At 41.6% G+C, this 25,705-nt stretch overlaps 3 protein-coding genes across 6 annotated transcripts; 2 read left to right on the forward strand and 1 right to left on the reverse strand.

Annotated features, from left to right (window-relative positions):
* The first annotated feature begins 1,504 nt into the window (after window positions 1-1,504).
* Window positions 1,505-12,160, forward strand: LOC109642417 (mothers against decapentaplegic homolog 4). Of its 3 annotated transcripts, XM_069523612.1 has the most exons (11): window positions 1,591-1,771; window positions 2,728-2,916; window positions 4,161-4,540; window positions 4,984-5,158; window positions 5,258-5,512; window positions 5,717-5,824; window positions 5,918-5,968; window positions 6,585-6,768; window positions 7,098-7,266; window positions 7,568-7,706; window positions 8,275-12,160. In XM_069523612.1, exons 3-11 carry the CDS (start codon window positions 4,301-4,303, stop codon window positions 8,484-8,486), a joined length of 1,533 nt encoding a protein of 510 aa, XP_069379713.1. In that variant the 5' UTR covers window positions 1,591-1,771; window positions 2,728-2,916; window positions 4,161-4,300; the 3' UTR covers window positions 8,487-12,160. The 3 variants fall into 3 exon arrangements, with proteins under 3 accessions (XP_019962761.2, XP_019962763.2, XP_069379713.1); XM_020107202.2 differs by lacking the exon at window positions 2,728-2,916 and having other exon boundaries at window positions 1,505-1,593; XM_020107204.2 differs by lacking the exon at window positions 2,728-2,916 and having other exon boundaries at window positions 1,526-1,771.
* A 389-nt stretch (window positions 12,161-12,549) lies between these two features.
* LOC109646483 (RNA-binding protein MEX3B-like) lies at window positions 12,550-20,573 on the reverse strand. Its single transcript, XM_069523611.1, has 5 exons — window positions 19,763-20,573; window positions 18,437-18,675; window positions 18,214-18,259; window positions 16,620-17,368; window positions 12,550-16,338 (listed from the first exon to the last, which is right to left on the reverse strand). The coding sequence occupies exons 1-5, from the start codon at window positions 20,394-20,396 to the stop codon at window positions 15,925-15,927; spliced, it is 2,082 nt and encodes a 693-aa protein (XP_069379712.1). The 5' UTR covers window positions 20,397-20,573; the 3' UTR covers window positions 12,550-15,924.
* Window positions 18,977-25,539, forward strand: tmed7 (transmembrane p24 trafficking protein 7). Of its 2 annotated transcripts, XM_069523614.1 has the most exons (5): window positions 18,977-19,180; window positions 21,915-22,007; window positions 22,357-22,523; window positions 23,601-23,846; window positions 24,686-25,539. In XM_069523614.1, the coding sequence occupies exons 3-5, from the start codon at window positions 22,365-22,367 to the stop codon at window positions 24,920-24,922; spliced, it is 642 nt and encodes a 213-aa protein (XP_069379715.1). In that variant the 5' UTR covers window positions 18,977-19,180; window positions 21,915-22,007; window positions 22,357-22,364; the 3' UTR covers window positions 24,923-25,539. The 2 variants fall into 2 exon arrangements, with proteins under 2 accessions (XP_069379715.1, XP_069379714.1); XM_069523613.1 differs by lacking the exon at window positions 18,977-19,180 and having other exon boundaries at window positions 21,899-22,007; window positions 22,317-22,523.
* The last annotated feature ends 166 nt before the right edge of the window (window positions 25,540-25,705 follow it).

A 25,705-nucleotide genomic window follows, 5' to 3' on the forward strand; every position in this document is an offset into this window, starting at 1 on the left:
GAGCATTATTTCAGCTTTTTATCTGATATATTGCCCAGTAGGTACCAGGCGTTTGCTGGCTGTCTTTTGGCAAAATGTTGGTATACGTCATTCATTCAGTTGCTATTTAACTTTGGTACTAACTCCTGACCTGAATCTGATGAAGACAAAACATTAATTCAATTTTTTTCTCACCTAATTACTGATAGAAGTCATCATGACATTATTGCACATTTAATTTATAGACTGGTGCTTACTGTCCTCTGCTGGTCAGTGTAGGTAATTATTGTTCATACAACCTGATGAGAGAATAGATGAGTGTGAACCTCGAGAGGGGGGGTTATAAATGTCCTACAATGTATTTTATTGGTGTTTACATCCAATGAGTGTGGAAAGAGAAAGAGTGCCTTGGAGCGAAAAAGATATGAAAGAGGCAACGATGAGAAAAGAGGAATAAAGAGAAAGCAAGACGAGAAACAATTAAAGTGAAATGATTTGAGCATCCTTAACTGATTAGCCACCAAAGCAGATAATTAATCATCAATGCGCGGCCTGTCAGTGGGTAATATTCACAATTTAGGGACAAATTGTGAACCAGTGGTGCATTTCATGTGTGTGTGTGTGTGTTGTGTTTTAATGTAGAGGGGATAAATGAAAAAAAAAAACAGACAAAAATGACTGCAGAAGATTTCACTTTGCCGATTATCAACTTATTAAATACAGAGAACAAACCAGGTGTGAGCTAAGCAGCTGTGGCATCACAGATGAAAACATGTCAATAATTAATAAATAAAATCAACCTGTCATGTTTTAATGTGTAATAAATGCTGTTATATCTTTTAAATCAGAGCTGTCCTGTCTACAGGTGATGTTGTATCACTTTCAATAGAAGGGCAAAAGACCAAATGACAGGATAGTTTTATGCATAGGCAATGAATTCCCTTGCAGAAGAGCCTCTTTTCTTTCAAACGCACCGACAAATTCAATGTCACCAGGCAGTGGTGCCATCCAGTACTATAGAAATGTAAAATAATATATTGTTATTGTGTTCCCAAGTTGAGTACTTGCTATATACATCTATCTATCTATATGTATTTCATCCAATTTGAATTGTTACAATTGGGTGTCCATTGCGTCCTTGATGACCCTAAGTTGCACAACTGAAGTAACATCCCTAACATCCGCTGGTGGCCACTAACACCTGCAAACATCTGCTGGTAGCTGGTAAATGAAATGGTGCAGAAGACCTTCAAACACACGAGGGATAATGAACATCTATAGTCCCTGGTTCTACAATGATATGTTTACACTGGGAATTTCAATCCGCCTGTGTCCTGTACAGAACTGACTTGACATAAATGTCAAGTTAGTTTAAAGGATTATTAGTATCATCATTAAAGTTCTTATAATCATTATTTATAATATGTATTTACTATTATATGATTGACTCATTGTATTATTATGATCTTGGTCGTTGTACTTGTATTTAAATAATGAGTATGACCTGCACGAACGCTTTTCTCGTGCGGCGCATGCGCAGTGAGCACCCGAGTGGCTCTGACACGAAGCTTCACTCGTGTTTATCTGAGGATGTGACGCCACAGTCCGGACACAGTAAGTTTTACAACACGGTTCTGTAAACAGCTGGTTATTTCTCTGGAGGTCTTCCAGGACCGGAGCTACGGACCCGCTCGGCCCCGACACTGGTGCAGTAACCCGGGTCAGAGGCTGGGCTCCCTCCCACCCTCCTTCCCCCTGTCTCTCGCTAGCTTGCAACACCAGCTAACTCCAGGTAGCCTACCGTGCTAGCTGTTTGTTTAGCTTGACTCAGTCCGCACTTTAAAACCGAACAACCGCGTGTATCTATCTGGGCTAAACGGTTGAGCTGCTCACTGCTGGAGGAAAGTGGTCAAACATTAATGTGCAGCGGAACTGCTTGAAGCGAATCAATAGCCCGCTACCATGCTAGCACGTTAGCAAGTCCTCGGTGCTAGCTGATGTTTTTTAGTAGCAGGTAGCGAAGCAATCCAGTGTCAGGTTACTTTGGTGACCGCTAGTATTTCCGGTTAGTTCCTTCAAAGTAAAATGAGCAGCTCGCGTCACTTAAGAGTGGTAAACAAATTCACCATCGAAAATGAATATTAGATTTTGTTTCTTTTTGCCTATAATATGTGAGAAAACTGTGATAAAGCTTTTGTTTAATCTCTCATCATGTTCCTCCAACCAACAGTGACAATCTCAAATCGACGCAATGTACGACGGAATCATTAAACCACTTACAGAATAACTTCCAATGAAACAACTATTGCTTTTCTGAAACTTCCAGACAACATAGACAAGCCTAGCTTATCACATTTTAGAACATGATCTGTGATCCCTCTTCTGCTGAGGACGTCAGCTACGTCAACGGTTCCTCGATTCACGTCAACACGATCATCTACACTCTGCTAAAAGAATGTCCTGCTCAGACCTGGGGTTCATGTCTGTGTCAGGTGATCCATCGTCTTTAAGTTCAGGTGTGAACGCACTGAAGGGGCACTGGGGATGAATTTTAACTTCTGATCACCTTAACCTAACTCAGAGTTTTGGGACGCACACGTTCGTATTGCTGTGCGATCACTAATGTGTGCTGGGTCACTTTGTAGAGCTTCCTCTTCAGCTGATGTCTTCTAGCCCAAACTGAAGTGTAGACCCTTTGTCAATGTGTTCGTGCTCACATCGTCAGCAGCCTTTCCTTTTATTTCTGAGGTATCAAGTGCTCTCTTCCGGTGAGTTCAGTCCACTCACAGTAACTTGACCCAGTTGGATGAACAAACTGCAGCCAGACTGGCGCCGCTAAGCTAACGAAGCAGACACGAACAACTTCGACTTGATTTTTACTGCAGCACGAACAGTTCCGTGTTTTTCTAAACTCAGCTGCACGAGAGAAAAATCCTGGTAAGCTGCTGTTACTCTTAATATTCTCATTAAACAGATACTAAGTTCGTTCAACCGGGAGTGTTTGTAGTTCATGCGTTTCTGCCAAACAGACTCTGAACCTCTGAAGTGTCCACACTGCCAATATCCTGAGGAATAGATAGTAAATATACTTAATTGCAAGTTAAAGTCATGCATTCACAATAGTACTTATGTAGTAGTATGCAGGTATAATTAGATTGACCATACGTATTTACAGTAATAGCACTCGTTTACTAGCATAGTAAATGTGCTCAGTATATATTTCCATCATTATTACTCATGCACTATTGTGATAACATCATTTTACTGTTGTTTGGCTGATGTGGAAGTATTTTTTTCATAATTTTAAATATAATCTTTATTCGGCCAACAATTTCTTGTCATTCGGATTATCTCTGTTTTTTCCCTCGCTTACTGGATGGATAGTTACCTCAGCCAAATGAGATCATGTTTCACCCATGTCTGTCTGTTGGCTTGATTGGAAGTAGGGAACAGTCATGCACCAAACTTGTTGGAGTGATGGAGGAATACTTCAGGGAAGAGCCCACTAAATTTCAGTGCAGGTCCAGGTTTCCAGCTGGATTCAGTTGTTTTTTAAAATAAATATTAAGCTTTTCTCAACATTTCAATATTTTTCTCAGTTTCTAAGGACATTATGTTTAAATATTGATATGAATCTGTATATATAAAGTGAACATCTATGATTTTGTTTGGTATTTGGTGCCGATGAATGTAGTAATCTGGATTTAATCAAAGAAATGTTTGTTCTAGAGTCTAGACAGACATGTGTTCTCTACTGAGTGTAATTCTTGTCTAGTTAGTAAAAAAACATTTCCTCTAAGCCCAAAGTGACACCTTCACAATGCTTGTGTTGTCCAAACAATAGTCAGCAGCAGATATCCAGCAATGTCGTACATCTGGAAATCTGAAGCCAGGAAATGTTTGTCAAAGTTCACAAGTGATTTTCTACCAGTCAACCTACAGTCAACAATCAGTCTCAACCTAAAGACACCTAAAGCCAATTTTTGAATCAACCTGTTTAGTCAGCTCATCACTTGCATCATATTTAAAGCAGAAGTCCTGCCATACACACTTAATGCCAGTAGGTTCTAATATTCTGTTAACAAATGAGACTATGAGATGGTGAAACAATATTAGGACTTCTCAGTATAACACTATACACCAGTATCATTAAAAATGTCTATGTTATCATGTACTTTCAGATTTTGCCACTTCTCCCTCTGACGACGAGAAGTTTGTGATCTACCTGACGTACAGCTGAATAGTGTTTTTTCCTGATGATGTGAAACTGTGCCAACAACACACAAACTCTCAGAAAGTCTATTCAGGGACACAAGCCAAGATGTCTATCACCAACACACCCACCAGCAACGATGCTTGCCTGAGCATCGTGCACAGCCTGATGTGTCACAGGCAGGGTGGCGAGAGTGAGACGTTCGCCAAGCGGGCCATCGAGAGCCTGGTGAAAAAGCTGAAAGAGAAAAAAGACGAGCTGGACTCTCTCATCACCGCCATCACCACCAACGGGGCCCATCCCAGCAAGTGTGTGACCATCCAGAGAACGCTAGACGGGCGGCTGCAGGTAAGACCATGCATTCCATTTATTTCAGCAGAAATTCAAATCAGTTACAGTAAAACAATAAACAGTCTCATTAGAAAGGATTTGATTTAGTTATTTAGCATAACAGACATAACGGTGTCTGTGTTTATGTGTTTTCAAAATAATTTCGGATCCAACATCTGAAAAGAGAAACCTGACAACAAAAAAATAAGATTTGATTATAAAATTGAATTGTCATTAATTAGCTCAAAATTAACTTGCGTAAGTTTAAGACCAAAGTTGTGCTGGAGCCATCAGACCAGGTTGTATTGGTCCAGATGGAGGATCCTGTTCATCCTGTTCAGTAATAAACAAGTTGTATCCTCAGTCTTCCAGTAATCTACTTAATCTCATGTTTGACCTCAGCTGTGAGGACAGCGAGTTGACACATGAATTGTCCTTGTTTGCCCTGTGTCTGTCCACAGGTGGCGGGACGTAAAGGGTTCCCTCATGTCATCTATGCACGGCTGTGGCGATGGCCCGACCTGCATAAGAACGAACTGAAGCACGTCAAATACTGCCAGTTTGCCTTTGACCTCAAGTGTGACAGTGTGTGCGTCAACCCCTATCACTATGAGAGAGTGGTGTCTCCGAGCATAGGTGAGTAACAGAGAGGTTTTCAGTTGGCGTTTTTAAAAAGCGATAAGACATTTGTATTGGCAGTAACCTGTTCCGTGTCTTTATCTCCTTGGTCCACAGACTTATCAGGACTGACCCTGAACAATTCTGTATCCAGCTCAGGAATGATAGTAAAGGATGAGTATGATTTTGACGGACAGCCAAGTTTGCCCTCCATCGAGGGGGGGCACTCCCTCCAGACCATCCAGCACCCCCCTTCTGGCAGCCGGCCGGCCCCCTCTGAGTCGTTTGCAACCCCAAACCTGCTTCCACCTGCGGAGGCCTCCACGTCTGCCTCAACGTCATCCTTTCCTGCCATCGCTGCTGGATCAGGCAGTAAGAAAACCTCCTACATGTTTATCTGTCTGGCTTTTTGTCTATGCATCTTTAGATACTTATTAGATCTATAAGTTTGACTTCACAAATGTATATTTTTTAATCGTTTACATGTTCACTTGAGATTATTAGTATAAGAATAATTTTGAACTGTTTTGTGAATTCATACTTCATCTCTGACTTCTCTTCTCTCTTTCTTGTCAGGTGCCAACTCCACCTGGTCCAGGAACAGCAGTTTCACCCCAAACATTTCACACCACACCAACGGTCATCTACAGCACCACCCTCCTATGCCACATCCAACACACTACTGTGAGTACATGGTTACGGCACCTGTACGTTAATAAAAAAACATACATATTTGTTTGTGAAGCTGATGATCCATGTTGTGTTTGTTTCTCTCAGGGCCCGTGCACAATGAGCTCGCCTTTCAGCCTCCTATATCTAATCATCCAGGTGAGACCTCACAATCCTCTGGTACATGAACCTTGAATGGAAGCAGGCCTGATTTTTGACAAAACCCCTTTAACTAATTTGACGAACTGTGCAGATTTGGTAGCAAATTTGTATCCACTCTTGGTTTATCCACAAAGTACCCTTGTTGGTTTAGGCATAAGGTTTGGTATAATTTGCTGTAGATATATTTCACTTTGATGGCAATTTCTGATCAGCATAATATTGCATTTAAAAGTTATAGCAAGTACTGTTGAAACAGCTTCGCAGTTCATCAAAATATATATAATCAAATATATCGTTTTTATTATGTTTTCATTATTAAATCAATTAAAGAAGCTACTTTAATATATTTTGGCATCACTACGAAGCCAACTCTTGCATTAACACGTTACAGTAGAGAAAACTAAATTTAATTGGTGGTTTTAGTCTATCAAGTTGAGTTTTAGTAGGTAGGTAGTCACCACGCTCTCATACATCTGAATTGTTGTTAATTTTATTCAAATAATTTGAAAACATCAGTCATAAATTTAATAAGATGTTGTTCACGCAGACCAAGGGGAAACACTGTTTGTTTCCATTTATGATTTCTGACTTCAGCTTCTTCCCTCTGTTTCAGCTCCTGACTACTGGTGTTCCATTGCCTATTTTGAGATGGACGTTCAGGTTGGGGAGACGTTTAAAGTTCCCTCTTCTTGCCCCATTGTGACAGTGGACGGTTATGTCGACCCGTCAGGGGGAGACAGGTTCTGTTTGGGTCAGCTCAGTAACGTACATCGCACTGAGGCCATCGAAAGAGCCAGGTGGGTGAAGCAGAACAATCCCATAAGCCAGCAGACAGATGTGCTAACACTTGACATTTTTAGTTGATGACAGTTAATCAACACTATTTCTCTATCCACTCCTCCTTTACACTACGTTCCTTTTATTTCTTTCTCTTTATCTAAAAATTCGCTTATGGAGTTTGTTTTAATTGCACTACAGGTGCTTTCCAACAACATTTCATGAGAATGAGTCCATTACTCTCTCAGCATGCTCACAAGAACTGGCAGGAGGTGAAAAACATTGGGGGGGGCAACTGCTATTATAACAATTTCCTGTTTCATTTATTCCTTATTTTCCTCTGTCCTAGGCTTCACATTGGTAAAGGAGTCCAGCTCGAGTGTAAAGGTGAGGGAGACGTGTGGGTGCGATGCCTCAGTGACCACGCTGTGTTTGTCCAGAGTTACTACCTGGACAGAGAAGCGGGCCGGGCCCCCGGAGACGCCGTTCACAAAATCTACCCCAGCGCATACATCAAGGTACGAACGTGGGTTTCATTCCTCATACAACATTTATTCTGTTACAAACTCCCTGGACTATAAAAAGAGGCATTGCTCATGGTTGACATCTCATAAAATCTTTTTTTGTCTCGTGGGAAGCTGCTGAAATCACTTTCTACTCCATCTCTTCAGACATTCTGACGGTTTCTGTTGTTATACTTTCGGTTGTGTGTTTCTCCCTGATTCACAGCCTCCGCTGGTATTTACGTCAAATCGCTCCTGTGCAGGGGGCTAATTGCTGCTCGATGTACAGTATTTAAAGCCTCTTCTCTCCTGCCAGGTGTTTGACCTTCGACAGTGCCACAGACAGATGCAACAGCAGGCGGCCACAGCTCAAGCAGCAGCAGCAGCTCAGGCAGCAGCTGTGGCTGGAAATATACCTGGACCTGGATCAGTAGGAGGCATCGCTCCAGCTATAAGTAAGATACAGAGACTGCAATACAGATTCACATTCACACAAAGACTGGGATGTATAGGGAGTGAGGCAGTGAGGCAGTGGTTCCAGCTGTCTGTAAGGCTCATCGTGCAATCAGGATCTAAATCACTGCCAGTGAGTAATGAACATACAGACAGCTGCCATCATTGCTCCAAGAACTCCTTACATATGGGATGTATTTATTGGAGGAAGAGGTTAATGGCAGGATGGCAACCATTGAGAAATACCCAACACATTTTCCTGAAGCACAATTTGGATTCTTCAAATAACTTGTTTTGTTTCGGCCAACGGTCCATAAACCATAATATCTATACAAAAAGATTCTGTTTGTATAGTTTATCTCGTGGAGGTAAGCAAACATACATTTGAGCTGGAACCAGAAAATATTTAGCTGATTGTTTTGATTCTTGCGCTAAAATTGGTTTTATTTTACTCACAGTTACTTGAATATTCCTTTCAATATAAATGAATGGTACATCTGGTGTTAAGTTTATCGCATATACTGCATCACATGACCTGATTGTGACTCCCTCTCCTCTCCCCCTGCGCAGGTCTCTCAGCGGCAGCAGGTATAGGGGTAGACGACCTGCGGAGGCTGTGCATCCTGAGGATGAGTTTTGTTAAGGGCTGGGGGCCAGACTACCCCCGCCAGAGCATCAAGGAGACCCCATGCTGGATCGAGATCCACCTGCACAGAGCTCTCCAGTTACTGGATGAGGTTCTGCACACGATGCCTATAGCAGACCCTCAACCTCTGGACTGAGCTGTTTGTAACTGCAGCATTGGACTGAACCAGTGAAAGAGCCGTGAAGCTGTGACACTGTGTCCCACATGAGAAAAACTTTGAGGTGTGTTTAAGGCCCCTTTGTTCGCTTTGGCCCTGAGACTAACACTAAATCCAGTCACACCAGAGCCATATATGAAAGATATGTTTACCTATATTTTATAGATGGCTTTGAGTTGTGATTGTGACAGTGGTGAAAGATAGCAGTAAATATTACAAGTGATTGCAATCCTAAAGCACCACAACATGCACATAGAAGACCTGCAGGTCCCATTAAAACTGGAATGTTACACAGACAAATCATCGTCCCAGTAGACAACAACCATCAACGACTGACAGGTATAAGAGTCAATGAACAACAGGAACATGTGAGCGCTGTGCAGCTGTGGGGTGAGACGCTGCACTCAGATGCTCTCATATCTAGTGTCTGCTGCTGCTTTTCTGCCTGTCACTTCTCTCTGCAGCTGTTACACACTGATCTACACCTGGGAGGACGAGAGTGTTCAGTCATGTCATCAGGCTGAACAGAAAATCGCTCACACTCTGAGCGGCAGGGATTTCTGCTGGATATCTCACTGATCACTGCATCTCGGACCCCGGGGACCACCCTGCTGGATCAGGTCGTTCACAGACATCCACAACAATACCGAGTTAAATAAAGTGCAGCATGGCTAAGCTGAACTGAAACAGGTCAAGACTAGGGACTATTCTCTGTCAGGTATTGCCAATTTACAGAGTTGATTTTAAAAGATGGTTGCATTTCTGTGCCTGGTGGGAATCCATTGACAAATCTAATTAGAAAAGCTGTAGATTAAAACATGCAGGTGTCAGGAATATCCTTCTCTTCACATCATACAGCAGCTACAGTGATGCTGGGTTTTTTTGGAGTGTTGTAACATGACATACAAAGTAAATTACCAATTGGGAATGCAGTGTTTTGAATGACTTAGTGTGATTTTATCATCTTTCTGGGGGAAAAAGAGACGACAAGAGGCCTAGATAAGCAGTTTTCACCCCCTGATTCAGGTGCGGTTACAGTTTTGAAAAACACAATTTTTTTTCACGCTGTCTCAAAAGATAAATCTCATTGGCTCTCAGTAAATTCCTTCTTGCCTTTTCTCACCTTCCTGCTGAGAGCAGAAAATGTAAAAATCTGAGATTCTTCCTGTTCAATAAGATTGAAGTAAGGAGAAAGAATGGGAGGAGGCAATACAGACAGTTGATGGCAGATGGCTGAGATTTAGGTTACGTCCACATTACTACTGTTTTTGTTTTAAAGAGCATCAACTCTGCTACAGATACACCAGGCGTCCACACTACTGCAGAGTTTCAGAGCTGCTAAAACAGAGGTTCAGAAATGCTGCTGACTCTGTTTTGGTTTGAAAACTTCAGAGCAGCGTGGAATAGGATGAGAACTGATACGGACTGATACGCTTGTCTGGTCGTTAATGTTTGAAATTCCATTTACAAATGAAAACCTAGTAGTATGGATGAAGCCTAATCACAGTACAAGGGACATGGTTTACTGATGTTTTCACAAACCAAAAACATACGTTTTGTCCAGTCCGCTGCTGGAGTTTACCCGACATTTGTTAATTTGTAGGTTTCTCCAATTAAAATTTGGTATTGCTTTAGATTTTATTCAGTTTTATTTTCAGAATCACCAGACAGTCTTTACACATAAGTTGAGAATCGGTAAATATCTTCAGACTTGCAGCCCACATACTTGATCCAGGTCTCTTGTTATAGTTTATTTACAGTGATGTGAGGACTTATACGTTTCCCAGCAATACTGATATATTTTCTTGGTTTTTATTTTTGTTACTTTTATTAATTGCATAATATTTTTGTAGCACTTTACTTTTTCTGTTGATTTGAATGAAATAACTTTTATTTTGAGATGGTTCCTCCACGACAAAGGGAGGGAATAGGTCGATGTATAGTTGACATAGGATTGTGAGCAGCGGCAACATTGTGATGCAATCGTTTAAAAAAATCAGTTTTCACTCTCTAGTCATGGACACTAATCTTTAGGGATTCTTTGAGTTGTCATTTTTCTTATTGATTTGCAGTTTTTTTCTTTTTAATCCATGTAAATAACTTTGTTTTTGAAATGTATGTCAATGTTTGCATGAACTTTTAATCGCAAATAGATCCTTATCCCCACTCCTGTATTTGACATGGGGTGCTTCACTTTGCCTGCATTAGATGAGGAAACAGGACGAGGAGAGGAGAACATGAACACTGAGTGAAGCTATATAGCCACAGTTAATGTTAACGGTTGAATTTAATGACAAAAACTCACCTTTTAGCAGCAGAGCTCTTATAAAAAATGGCTCCCAAGATCTAATTTTGTATAAATGAAGCTTCTTCAGTAAAATGAGTACAAGCATATTTTCTCTTTCTATGCTGATGTTGTAACGGGTGATGGTTGTTTGACACAAGATTTGATTTTGATTTCAGCACGAGTGCCCTGTGCCGCATGTGATACCCTTATTAACACTGCCTTTAAAGGCTTCTCTCAGAGTACACAGTGTTATTTAGGAACAAACGTTTCATTCATTCTCCTCTTGTTGAGACTCACAAACATCGGATCATACTTGATTTATTTTACTCCAAACTGCCATAAAATCTGTTGTCATCATCTGGTAACACACTCTAAGACAATAGGTTTTTTTAAATCACTTGATGTTTTCTTTTTCTTTGCCAGTTTTGGTTGGTTACTACGACAGTGTTAGAGCAATATTGTAGAGAAACATTCTGAGATTTTGAGAATAATATTACTGGAAAACGGTTGTGATCGAGAGAGAAGTCATAATTTAACGAGGAAAAAATGTCCTATTACAAGAATAAAGGAAATAACCAGCGAGGAGAACTCATGCTCTCCCGAGTTCAACTTCTGGATCCAAAACCATCCAATAGTTTTTTTTGAGAAACTATGAAACCTCTTTGAATATCACGCAGATGTAACCAAACACCCTCCAAAAAGAAATTATTTCCTGAGTTATTTTTTCAGAATAGAATGTCAAAGTCCTGATACTTATGTAACTTATTTAGTAATTTGTTGCTTCCTGTTCATCTTAACACAGACAGGCTGATCTTCTCTTATTCCCCCTTGAACAGGACACAAAGCCTTTTTATTCTCGGGAAATTACAACTTTCTCTAGTGATCTCAAAATCCTAGTGTTTTTCCCCTTTAAGTGGCTCTAACACTGTTGTAAGTCACTGTTGAAAATGTCCAAATACTTTTTGGGGTCTTTTCATCACAGGAAATTGTAAACTTTGGTTTCCTGTTGAGTATCTCTGTCCCATTCTCCTTTTGTTTCACTATAATTTAAAAATTGTCAAAGGAGTTTCTACATCAGGGATTAAAAGAGTCAACACTTGAGGTTTATTCACATAATCATGCATCTGATTTATCGAGTGGAAGGAAATGAGATATTTTCAGACATGTTACTGAAAGAAATGATGCCGAACTCTGTCTGGAGAAACTGTTATTTTCTGTTTAACTTTACAGATGTTTTTATATTACTTGCAGTTATTAGGAGCCTAAAGACGCAGCTGGAATGAGCTGATGTTGACTACTATGACAGATATAAATTGTACCTGTATTTCTTATGTGAGTCTATAATTAAACATGGCCTGATATTCTCTCTTAAGAGTTCCTTTTCTTAACATGGTAACACGTTTACACAGTTTAATGTAATCTTAGCTTATTAGTCATGCTTGTTTAACCCATCGGCTCTCTGCGGCTCCTCTGGTTCAATGGTAATTTCTAAATTATAGAAATGATTGTTAGAGCTCGTAGATTCTGACGAATTATAGCAACGTTTATAAATTCATGTACTTCGCTAGGTGCAGGCCTCATTGTCCAGAATTTATTTCTAGAATTCTTTGACCAGTATACTGAAAGAACCATAGTCAGAACTTGGAATCAGAACCAGGGGCACCCCAAAGGATCATTTGCAAATTTCTAAAAACAGTAGAACATAGAAGATATCGTCATCATCAACTTGACATAACGAATCACAGCAGTCGGGGGTGGCTTTAAACGAAAGTCTTTAATAAGTAACTTTAATATCAGAAAAATAAAACTCTTAAATTCTCTTTACAGCAAATATATATCAGTGCTTTGGCCGCAATAACTTAAAAGGCCGTTATAAAATATAGTCTGCTTTGAAACTCCTGACTCAATTTGAAGAATTTATATGCCATAAGACTCCCCCCACATATACAAAACAAAAGTGTAGTAAAATTTGCAAATACTTTGAACTGTTGGTACAACTGAACAATGTCGTTTCATATAGATAAACTAAGATACAGTTTACAGTATACCGTTCAGTATCTGATGGCGTACAGAGACGTGACAGGCAGATTGAATCCTTGGCCTTTTTACAGTTGCAGTGTGACGTTTTACATTGGCGGTACGTTATGAAGACATGCTTGTGATGCACATTCCATTTTCCACTAGGTTAAAACTGCAGCTATCAATATTATCATCAATACTGTGAACTAAGAACTAGAATACAAGCAGATAGCGTTAACACCCTCCTGCAACATTTCTGAGTTTCCAACTCGCTGAATCACTCAGAGAAAAGGTAAAAATAAAAAAAAATAAAAAATCTTATTGTAAACATTTTAATATAGATATATTTATGTTTATATATATGAAATGTAACAAAATAAAAATAAGTTCTGTATCAGTCATTAACAGTAATATTATATTATACATACACAAAATTGTCAATAGATTCATGTGAAACCGAGGGCCGACGGGATATTGCATTCCCTCAAAGAGAGCAAAGAAAGATCGACCCTTCGTAGAGCGGAGAGTAGTGAAGGAAAAAGGACGGATAGACGACACGAGGGAGCAGAAGCTGATGGGTTTTTTTGCACTTTACGGACTCGTTTGGTTCCGTTTCCCCAAGAAACCTCAATCACAGATGTAAGACAAAGATATTTACGAAAGAGAGCTAAGCAATGAAATGGCTCCCAAATACTGTTTACAGCTGGAATACTCGAGGGACAGCGGCCCAGAGTCCACACGGTAAAGCAACAATATTGATCTGATGTAGTGTCAGCAGAGTTTGAGATGAAAATCATTCCAGCTGCTTCCTCTTTTTTGAAATCTTCCAACAACTCATTAACTCCTGTAAAAACAAAGTCCAGAGAAACAGCGCTGATTAAAGCTAAAGTTTGAGATGATTCCCACTGATTTGTACCTTTTCGGGAAGAGAGGTGGAGAGACGCACATGTTTAAGAGGGAAAAAAAACTAAATTCTCAATGTGTGTGGAGTCCCAACTAGCAGCTAGTGTGATACGGGGGAGAAGGCTCTGCTTCGTTGGGCTGAAGACGACAATGAAAGAGCTGATGAAACAAAGTGTGTACCGCTGAAGTGTCTCATCAGTGCAGCAAAGCAAGGGATGAAGTTTAACCCCGTTTCAAATGTAGTAGAAAAAATGATTGGGAATCACCTGTCGACAAGGTTGTTTGAGCGCTGTAAAGAAAAGCAGGAGTTTCAGTTATCGAATGCTTCCTCCGGTGGTTCAAGATACTGAGAAGGTTTTTGCATAGGCCTGGAAGATGGCAAAAAAAATTTACAAAATAAAAACAAACTAAAGTGATGCGATTAGGGGGTCGGCCATTTCAATTGTGCATCCAAATGGAATTATTGTTGCCGAGTGCTTACCAACAAGGACACAAAATGGCTGTGGCGAGGTGGCCACAGGGTGGAGCAGTCCGAGAGAAACATTCAAGTGAAAGAAAAGAATACTGTAGATATGGCTTAGTCAGCCTGTCTGTACAGTACAGGGACTTGTTCCACATCACATCTCTCTTCAGAGTTTCATACAATATCAGCTCTTTTGGCTCCCAGGTGAGGATCAAGTGTTAATTATGTGACCATCTAATAAAGTAACTAATGCAGGGGAGGACTAATGTTACCAAAGGTACAAAACCCGCACAGTTTCCCAAACCAGGATGAATTGGAGATATTGACTAAAAGGCCAAAAAAACAATGAGGTGACAAATATAAGAAAATGGGAGTGTTTGATGTTGGGGGGGGGGTGTTTTTGGCCAATACATTTGAAAAGCTCAACAAAAAATGGAAGCGACAGAAAGCACCCATGTGATAATCTTTGTTCCACGAAGATGCGTTTAAGAGATTAAACTTTAAGACTTCAGTCTGTCGGCTTGTGTTCTTTCAAGCCAGGATCTGGATTAGATTTATAGGTAACGTCGTCAGCTAATTACAGGCTTTCCAAAAAAAGGCCACAAGTTTGTTTTAAGACAGAGCGACACTGTGTGTCCGCTGGACCAGTTGTTTTCTTTTTGTTTACTTAGAACAGAATTAGGCACAAGTTTACCGTAAACAGTTTAGTAGGAATAGAAAGCAACGTGGCGGTGGTGAAGTGGTGCAACATCCTGGTACTTTACAATAGAAAGAGGAGTAACCTTCTTATTGGTTCATATCTAGGAGAGAGAGAGAAAAGTGGCAACGAGAAACGGCCACCGGGGAGTGAACACTACTTTAACCTGCTTCGTTTAAAAACACTGTTTGCACGCGAATCAATATGTTGTTATTATCAGCGATAATCAAAACTTCTGATTTATAATCTGTAGCATGTAAACACCCTGTCTGATTCAAGGTAACACAAATACAATTTACCAGCCTGATAATAATAACAACAAATATCTGGGACAGAGGAATCAGCCAGAATAACGTAGCATGTGTACATATCCAGTTTACTTTGGTAGGCATTCAAATGCTGCAGTAACGAGAGAATAGAGAATACTATTAATCTGTGTGGGACTCGCTGTATGTTAACATGTATGCCTCGTTTCTTTGCCATGAGCAAAATTAATTTCGAGGCAAAGGGGCTGGGCCATGTTTCAGCAAATGAAAACAAAAAAAAAAACTTTTGAGATGTAGACAAAAAATGTGCCCAAAAAGCCAACATAATGGAGTTCAATATAGAGATTTAAAAGGGTTCAAAGAACATTTAAAAAAATATATAAAATGTAGGTAGGCAAAAACTGATAACAAGATGTTTCAGGGAGGAGAAAATTTAAATCAAAAATCACAATGAGAAATAAAAATATTCATATATTTATCCCACCCCACCCGATGCTACACGATGCTAAGAGGGCTTCCGACCCACGCGTTGATCAATCAAGGAAGAAGACTTCACAAAAACAGGCACATGAACGGACTCAAGAGCCAAACCCATGTCCTGAACACAGATCATTCCTTATTTACCTACTCTTCCTCACCTGTCAACACCAGCTTGATGAGGACAAACCTAGAATCTGAATCGGGTCAGTTTTGTAATTTCCCCCACACAAATGAGTTGATAGTGTTGGGGAGGTCTGATTCCTCATCAGCCGTACAAGTGAATGGATAAAAAAATAAAACAATCAGATGTTGCGGAGCTGAATGGCCTGTGTGACCGGGGACAGGCACACGGGGCACACAGCTTCTGGACCCTTGCAAATCTGGGTGGCACAATCTAGACAGAAGAGGTTATGGCCACAGGGAACCAAGGCAGCAATCACCTGGTTATCCATACAGTGAATACATATCTCTTGTCCCCTCCCCGCCACCGATCCCAGCCCCGGCCGATAGAAGAGGGAGGAGTCGGGAGGGGAGGAGGAGGAGGTGGTGCTTTCACTGGAGGAGGAGAAGGCCGAGCTGTAAGAGGGGAACCTGTGGGCGTCCGGGGTCCCGGCCAAGCCCAAGGGCCCTCTGTGGACGCGCTGGGCCTGAGGGTGCTCCAAGGCTTCTGTCCCAGAGAAGGTTGGGGAGAGCCGGGGCGTTCCAGGCTGACTGGTCTGGAATCATCAAAGACAACAGTTATTAGATTTCTAAGATCATAACTTCCTGTTTAGGACAAATGTCTTTATTACGAATATTAAAGAGGAACTTTTTGTCTTTGTAAAAAAAAAAAAAAAAAGGTAAGTAAATTGGCGTATTCGTAATAGCATTACTTCAATTTCCACACTGACAAAGGATAAAAGGCCAAACTCACATCTATTAGTTTTTCTTATGAGTTGGTTCTAATATGTTTTCAGACGAGGCCATGATCTATGAGTTCCCGTTGAATTCCACCTACCTGCGACTGAAGGACGTCGAAGGCCTGCAGGGGTTGGTGGTCCACAAAGGAGCTCCAGATGGGTGGCTGTGCAGCAGGGTGCGACGCTTGGGCAGTGGATATGGTTAACGCGTCAAATCCCGAGGAGCTGCCGCCACCTCCAAGGCTGACCAGCTCCTCAGACCCCACAGGAAGAAGGCTCTCTCCGAACCATAAAGCTGTGCTGCTAGCGCTACTGTTGTTGTTGTTGTTAGCGTTGGCATTAAACTGACAGGTGGGGCTGAAATCTGCCATCCTGTTACCGTTCCCATAGAACGAATCGGCCGAGCTGGAGCCGCTGCCCAGCGAACTGGAGCTGTCATTGCGATAGTTGGAAGACATCCTGACACCACTGTTAATATTGCTATTGATTTGCTGAGTACCAGTGACGCTCATTGGCACCAAGCTGCTGCTTCCGCCGCCACCACCACCGCCCCCTGGTGGTGCTGCACCTGCATTAAGCCAACCGGCCTTTCCCAGCCCGACTGATGCAGCGGAACTCTCGAAGCTGACGTCTGTCCCATTGAACTGGAAGTCGTTGTTGTCTGCACCTGGAGCCTCAATACCCACTGCACCGGTCCCAGTGCGGAGGGCAATGTGCGCCTCTATCTCCTCCCTCGCCCGGTCAACATTCTCCGGCATCCCGGTGACCTCGAATACGGGCTCTTTGTCTCGACTCGGCGTCACGATGTAGGTGTGGGTCTGTTGCTGAATGCGTTTGATGGTTGCCCCTGAAAGATATGAGCAAATCGAGATTCTCATACTTTATCACATGATCACACAGCTACATCAATGTGCAACATTTGAGTTGGGTTGGACATTATGTGTGACCATACTGGAAAAGATTTACATCTCAGCATAAAGAAATGAGAGAGGAGAAAAGAGTTGCTGAGAGCCGAGATGAAAAGAAGAGTTATAGATTAATAGTGCTAAATAGAATGGCTGGAGAAAATCTACAGTTTGGCCTGGCTTGTCAACTACGAAAATAAAGTATCAGATACTTTATTCCAATGCTTATAAACACTGAATATTAAATATTTAAGTTCCACACCGCCTCTTTTTTCTATGAGGCACAGCTTCTGTTTGTGCTAACATTTGTAATTGTTACCTCGGCCCCCCCAGCCCAATGACACATGGTTGAGAACCGCTGCAGTGCAATTTACAAACCAACCCCAAGGCTTTATGACACAGAGGTGGTAAAGTCAACAGGGCAATGGGTTAAAGACTCCGTGAGAACTAAATGTAACCTTCTCAGGGAGAGTTGAGCAGAAAAATAAGCTCCAAGCAAATCAAGACAGGATAAAATAACTTTCAAAGAACAGTTTTACTCTTTTACTCCAGGTTTCACCAGCACTTTCATCAGTCCGATGAAGAAGTGAAACTTCTGCTATCATGAAACACATCATGTGTCTTAATTACAAGTCGGCTTTGTTGGTGCACATTTGTCCACACTTGTGTTTGCTGGTGTTGTACGTAGTTATTTTTTATCATTCGCACTGAAAATTACTACTAAAAGCTAAATCCCAATGAGAAATCTTGTGAAGACAACTGATTAAAGAACTGATATAAGACTCACCTTTAGGACCCACAACCAGCCCGACGACACGGTAGGGTACCCGCACCTGTAGGGTTGCGATGACAAGAAGTAAGTACACACAAAAATGTAAAAAGCAGTGTCGTTTTTATGAAGCAAATGTGCTTTGATGTTGAAGATACACAGCACTTACTATGATTCACTTCATAAGAATGCCTGACCCACTCTTAATGCCACTGTGACTCATAATCGCATGCTTGCTGACCTGAATTGTCGTCTGTCCAGGTAGAGTGGGCACCCCGGGACCGGTCGCTGTGGACAGAGGGCCTGTCTTGTTCCTGGAGGCTCTTATGAGGGAGAAGTGCTCGGCCGCAGACAGGATCTCCCGCTTGGCCATGGCCACGTCTTCTTTACGCCCAGTCACGACAAACACGGGCTGATCCCCACGCACTGGCGTCTTGATGTAGGTGTTTGTCTTGGCTCGGAGTGCTTTAATCTTACAGCCTGCGAGAGGCAGAAAGAGAGCGGAAAGTTTGATTAGTTCCCATATAAACATGCCCATAATATTCAAAATCGGATTCTCAACATTTCCAAATTGAACTAATAAAAAATGACTGCGCATGCAATTTCAGTTTCCACTCACTGATACCATTTGAAAGTTACATAAGCTTATAAATTAAATATTCCTTTCAGCAGCGGTTGAGAGTCCAACATCATTACCAGAGCCATTTCCTGTTGTTGTCAACACAGCAGCCTGTGCACCCTCCCCCCATCTGCTCTGAAAGGCCACATCTCACTATTTACCCAACATTACAGCACTTTGTTAAAGTAACAGCCGAGAGAAAAGATGGATGCGCGAGAAAAGTCAGGTGTTGAGCTCTGGGATATGTCACGGAGCTAACTATAACCCACAGCTGATGTGGCAGAGCAATGGTGACCGCCGCTGCTCTCCGTGCTCGAGACAAAAGCCCAGCCTGGTTCAGCACGGCCAGGCACGGCTGGGGACAGGGTAACCACAGACAAAAACACACGCACGACACCGACGAGCTGTCGAAACGAAAGGACACAGGGACGCTTCGTTTCAAAGTTGTGATGTAAACTTTTGGAGAGGATGTCTGACGAGGGTGGTGTTGACCCAGATAGGAGAGTGCTAAGCTAGCTGCTCTGGAGCTAACGGTAACAGCTGTAGCTCGGGATGCTAAATGATAGATACTTTCAATTACATGTTGTATATGATTCAAACACAAAACTAACACACACGTGCTCAAAATCACGACGATGGCGGCTTATTGGAATCTTATGTAAGGTAGCGGGCGCTAGATGATGCTAATACATGTGACCAGCAACCAGTTAGCTAACGTTGGTCCTAACAAAACAAGCTCCAATTTAGCAACGCGTTATGTTGCAACTTTCCTGATGTTTTCACAGTTTAATTATAATTTAATTACTTTTCTACTCTTGTTTACATCTTGTTTTGCCTACTTTTCTGCTGCCCGAGCTATTTTTTCCTCCAAGTTTATTCCCCAACTCCCTCATTAGCAACTTTAGCTATTGAAGCTAAAACCACCAAGCAGACAACGAACCCACTCACCCTGCCTGCCCACGATCTCCGCGACGTGCTCGGAGCTCGGCACGGCCACACACTCGGTCGTGTTGACACTCTTTCGCCGGGCCAACAGCGAGGTTTCGGCCTCGTACCCCGACTCCCCGTACACGCCGGGCGGCAGCATCGCCATGCTACTGGACGGTAGCAGGGCGCTGCCGCCGACCGTCGTGTCATCGTGCTCGCCTCCGTTGTACAGCAACACCGTCTCGGCGAGCTCCATCCTGGACGGCACCGCGGAGCCACCCGGGCCCGACGACGGGAGGTGATGGTGGCGGTGGGCCTGCGCTAGCAATGAGCTGCCGGTGCAGCCCGAGGAGGAGTCGACGTCTGGAGCCACCTCCGGCTCCTCGTCCTCAAGCGCCGTCTTCGCTTCATCTCCCGAGGGCGGCCGGTGCAGAGGCTTCAGGTCCAACACCGTACCGAGGAGGCTGAAGTGAGACACCGGGGGGAGCTGGCTGTGGTGGTGGTGAAAGGAGAGGGTCTCATCTCCGTGTTCGGGGGTCTGGCTCTGGGTACCGTGGTGCTCCTCGAGGCCCATACCGGCGAAAGCGTGTACTAGCGGAGGTGGGACCTCGGACTCTCCCTCTTCGGCCTCCAGCAAAGACGTGCTACTGGGCATGGTGCAGAACTTGTGTAATACTGCCGTTGAACAGAAATCACGACGGAAATCGAGTCGATTTGGTTTTTGTTTTACATAAAAAGAAAAAGAGCGACCAGCGCCTGTTGGTTGAAATGTGCAGCTTTTGTTTTGTCTCTCCGGCTCCCATGCAGCCCTCCTTCCACTGAGATCCCGCCTTTCCACGCGAGACTTTCTTTCGGGTCAGGCGGGCGTGACTTCACGCCAGTGCAAGGGATGGAGAGGAGAATAATTCCTTATAATACATGAAGACACCTGTAGGTGCTCTGCTGCCATGACTCATTGAGGACTCAGAATAGAAGTAGTGTGGCGTTTGTATTCGAGACTTTTATGGACAAAGCAAACTGTTCATTCTTATAAATAAGTCATCGTCCAACAACAACAACAAGCCAGAGGAATCTACTGACCTACTGCAGATTGTCAGTGATTCTGTGAAAGAAGAAACCATTCACTATCTATGCATTGCTCTGCTGGGCTAGAGGCATCTTGTGTGCAAACAGAATACATCCTGCAGTGTTTGATAGAGTATTTGAAGGAGATCAGAGGCGAAACATTGGTGGTCCACTCTTGCAGGTTTATTATCACTGCTTAATAGTTGTCCCAGAGTTTACTTTAGTCCAGTCACTCCATGAGGGTTAATTTTGCGTGTTCAAAAGTTACCATTATTACCATTATAGATAAATGGTTACATTCTTTAACATACAATTCCATTTACAACTATATTACATCTCATACATGGTTTAGTCCACTCCTGTGGTGACACAAAACCAAAAGAGAAAAGGAATTTCGGAGGTAGAGAAGCAGCTCTGTAACAAATTTCTAAATTGATTAAGAGTTTGAGTGCTTTTAAATGAAATATGGTGATCTTTACTCACATTAAGATGGTTCTCTACCACTGAATATTCTGGTATTTCAGCATGTTCAGACTTCCAATACAGGTGCACACAGTAGTTGAGTCAGTTATTTTATATCCTGCAACATATTATATATTAAAAAGGTGAAGGAGGGCCCACTGATGCTGCATATATGTGCACTTAGCCCACTTTAATGTTCAATGCCAACCATGGTTGTACACACTTTCTACAGCTATTATAATCAGTATCCTTCACACAAATGTAAGTCAGACATAGACAATATACAAGCCATATACACACCGACCACATATATGCATCCTAATAAAATGCACAAACATTTTAGGAGCACAAGCAAAATAAACTTGGGCATAAATTGTGTCCTAAATGGAGACTATACAATGAATGATGGTGATCATCATTCTGGACTTCTGCTACAGTCTCAACTATGATCATTCTTGTTTATCCATATGTTGAATCATATTGTTTTCTTCGTGTCAGTCTTTTATGTAACTGTAGTGTAGTGTTACAGCATCAGCCACGTTGGAGAATATTGACCAAAAAAAAGCAACATACACTTCCCTATTATGTGGAAGTAGAGCACGTGATCTCATACGTGTACTTCCTGTCCTTTTCTGACCAATGACAGAGAGCACGGGGGGCGGGCTTTCTCACACGACAGCCAATGCCGTGTCACGCTTGCGATACGTTACGTCGGATTACCCGAGTGAGCGTTCCTGAGGTGAGTGGCTAACGCTGTCTGAGACGAAACAATGAATTAAGAAATGTACATGTTTGACTTTACTTTAACTCGAATAACCATGAATGAGACGATCACACACGGACACACTTAAAATAAACGCACGTTGGAAATCAAGAGTGGTGTTTTGACTCTACAATATAAAGAGTAGCTAGCTAGCTAGCTAGTTAGCTTCAAGCTAATTACATGTCGCTGGTGTCGATGTCCGGGTTCGCTATGTCACCATTTTTGTCTGTTCACCAGCAGCTGTGTTGATTTAAGTTCCATGTCCGTTCACGTTTATCTCGGCAGGTCCGTGTAGGTTTTTTATTTTTAAGCTGTTGGCTCTCAGTGTCCAGGATGTGCGGAACCTTCCGGGTGCTGCTGCAGGTGCTGGTCGCCCTGCTGCCGTGGGGCTGGGTGCTGGGCTCCGAGCTCACGTTTGAGCTGCCGGATAACGCCAAGCAGTGTTTCTACGAGGACATCATCATCGGCACCAAGTGTACACTTGAGTTTCAGGTGCGTGGGTCTCACTGTACAGCTCTTACCATTGATCCCCTGGACTGTATTCAAAGCTTAAAGCGTCACTACTACACAGACTGTACAAGAGATCAAGGTGACAAATGTGAACAAAATATATTGGGTGTACGCTTCAAAGTTGGAAGTACAGATCCAGCGATCCACACTGCAGCCAAATGTGGAAGATTTAGAGTTATAAGAGAATATTTTGAGCTATAGAATCTGTTATGAAAGATACAGGAGAAACCATTTGACTTTAATCTATTAAAATATATATTATTGAAAATCTCACGGTACATAGTGATATATCCACCGAGTTGGATTATTATTTTCTAACAAAGAAGTTTATATTCAAGCATTGTATATCTACATGCCCTCACAATGAGACAGAGTCATATTTTAACATGCTGATATCCTTTAAAATAATTTAAAAGGTTTTCTAATGATTTCGGAAGGACGGGTGCATAATTCCACCAAGGACTCTGTAATTGTGTGGTAACAATGTAAAGAATGGTACGGGGGTTGAGATATCAGTTGGGTAAGGATGAAAGTTGATAGTATTTGATAGATTGAAATGGTATATTATTTTCTATATAATACATGCATATGTTTATTTATATGTAGCCTATTAAATTGAAATGATCAGACATATATAGATATCTTAATATCAGAGGATATTAAGATATCCTCATGTTTTGTGACTTACAGTGTACTTATTGTAAGTCGCTTTGGACAAAAGCATCTGCTAAATGCCCTAAATGTAAATGTTAAGATCTATCTTTTATTATGAAGGAATGTATTGTGTGTATGAGGATAAATCTTTAAAAAAAAAATCTCATAAGAGGTAGGATAAAAAAATGTTCTGGCATTATCATCTTGATTTATCTTCATCCACAGTTTCCATGCCTATATATGATGATATTACTAAATCACGAACATATATTATTATTTATGATTGTGTTCTTGTGAACAACTGGACCATTAGTTCATCCACTAATTTGGATGAACAGTCATATCAAATCAATTTGTTATTATGTTACTAAATAAATGGTTCTATCTGTCATTATATCTTTCCAGGTGGTGACGGGTGGTCATTATGATGTGGACTGTCGTTTGGAGGACCCAGAGGGAAACACGCTGTACAAGGAGATGAAGAAGCAATACGACAGCTTTACCTTCACGGCATCCAAGAATGGCACTTTTAAGTTCTGCTTCAGTAATGAGTTCTCCACCTTCACGCACAAGACAGTTTATTTTGACTTCCAGGTCGGCGATGATCCTCCACTCTTCCCTAATGAGAACAGAGTCACAGCTCTTACCCAGGTGAGTTTGTTTGTGCAGACATGTACACATATGTATTTGTATGTTTGTGTGTAAGGGAAGGAATGTGACACTTAACATAAAACTAACGAAAGCCCAAATTTGTTCTTATTTTACATTACATAGACATTATGGGCTTGTTTTCTAGACAACATGTGGTGCAACAGGAGATGATAAACCTCTCCACCTCTTTCTTTTTGTGGGTTTCATTGCACCTGTTAGGGCTGCAGAACTTGAAATCCTTATCATTTTTTTGGAGGTCCATGTTTGGTGACTGCAGGAAATTCCCAGCATAGCTCCACCCAACTTTAACTTTAAAAGAGGTTTAACCGGCTGCGGTGAATCAAAACACCTGTCTGACTGTTCTCAGTGTTAGTTATCTTTGTACTAGCATCCAGAGTTTTGAACAAATGGACATGGTTTTATTTAGTAGCCACAGTGTCATTTTGAGCCCACATATATCAATAATGTGTTTACCTGTATTTGTTAGATTTTCTTGCCTAACACAATCTATCTTTCCCATTACATCATCAAAGATTTTCTCTTGCTGACGGAATTACAGATTTCTCATAAATATGGTGGACAAGAAACTGCTTCCATCGATAAAATTAATGGTTTTGATCAATAATCTAATAAAACACTATATTCCAAACTTAAAGTAGCATTTCTTCATTTCATAAGTTGGAGGATCTTTTAAGATTTTAGTTCTTTTGCTCCCTAAATTCCCTCTATTTTATGAATCATAGTGACCTGTGCAACGTTTTGTTGGTTGGTTGTTAATTTCTAGCCACAGTTTAAATATCATACATTTGTCTTGGCTTCTCTTTTTTGATAATTTCTAGATGGAATCAGCCTGTGTGTCCATCCATGAAGCCCTGAAGTCAGTCATCGACTACCAGACACATTTCCGCCTCCGTGAGGCTCAGGGCCGCAGTCGGGCGGAGGACCTCAACACTCGGGTTGCATTCTGGTCCATCGGAGAGGCCATTATCCTTCTGGTGGTCAGCATCAGCCAGGTGGTCCTGCTTAGAAGCTTCTTCTCCGACAAGAAAACCACTACAACACGAGTCGGATCATAACAGTGTCTCAGAGCTCTCGGATTCTGTAAATCTTTCTTTACCTGGGCTTGTGTGCATAGAGTTGGTTAGAATAGCAGTGCTGATCTGAGCTTGGATCATATCGAACTGCCAGGTCATACAATCTGACACGTCATCCACATTCAGCACTGCTGTCCCTACAAACTTTATGCAAATATGTCTTGAACAAGAAGGTTATGTGTTAGAGATGGTAAAGACAAAACCTGAAGAAAGGCATGATTGTGTTGCTTGTAAATATCTGTATTTGAGGTAGTTCAAGCACCTGGTCATATAGTTAAAGCAAACTTTACATACTTTGAATATTTGAAATTATTTCTGAATGTGTTTTTATTTGTGTCCTTTTCCGCCCCGTTTTCTTGAGCCCTCTTTCCATGATCTGTTCCATTTTTCAGCCCAAACTTTGCACTGAAATAACCAAGGGATTGAGAGTTGTAACTTAATTAACTCAAAATGTTCAAGTGTTGTGGATTTCTTTCTTTATCGGCAAAACATTGGGTCTTTAAAACCACAGCAAAGCAAAGATTGCATTTGGTTATGAAAAAAATGTGTTAAACCTTTTCATTGTTATTAAACCTCACTGAATTAAGTGAGAAAAACTATACTTTGTGTTTGCTTTTATCAGCTTTGGCATTTTAAGTAAGTTATTTGAAGGGAGTGTGCTGTGCAGAGAGTAAGTCGTCCTTTAATTTAATATTAGCTCGAAGCACAAAACAATTTGTATTTGGGTTTTTTTTGTTACACATCAATGTAAAGTCATGCTTCAGT

Source organism: Paralichthys olivaceus, chromosome 4 (assembly GCF_024713975.1).
Source record: "Paralichthys olivaceus isolate ysfri-2021 chromosome 4, ASM2471397v2, whole genome shotgun sequence".
NCBI classification, from domain to species: domain Eukaryota; kingdom Metazoa; phylum Chordata; class Actinopteri; order Pleuronectiformes; family Paralichthyidae; genus Paralichthys; species Paralichthys olivaceus.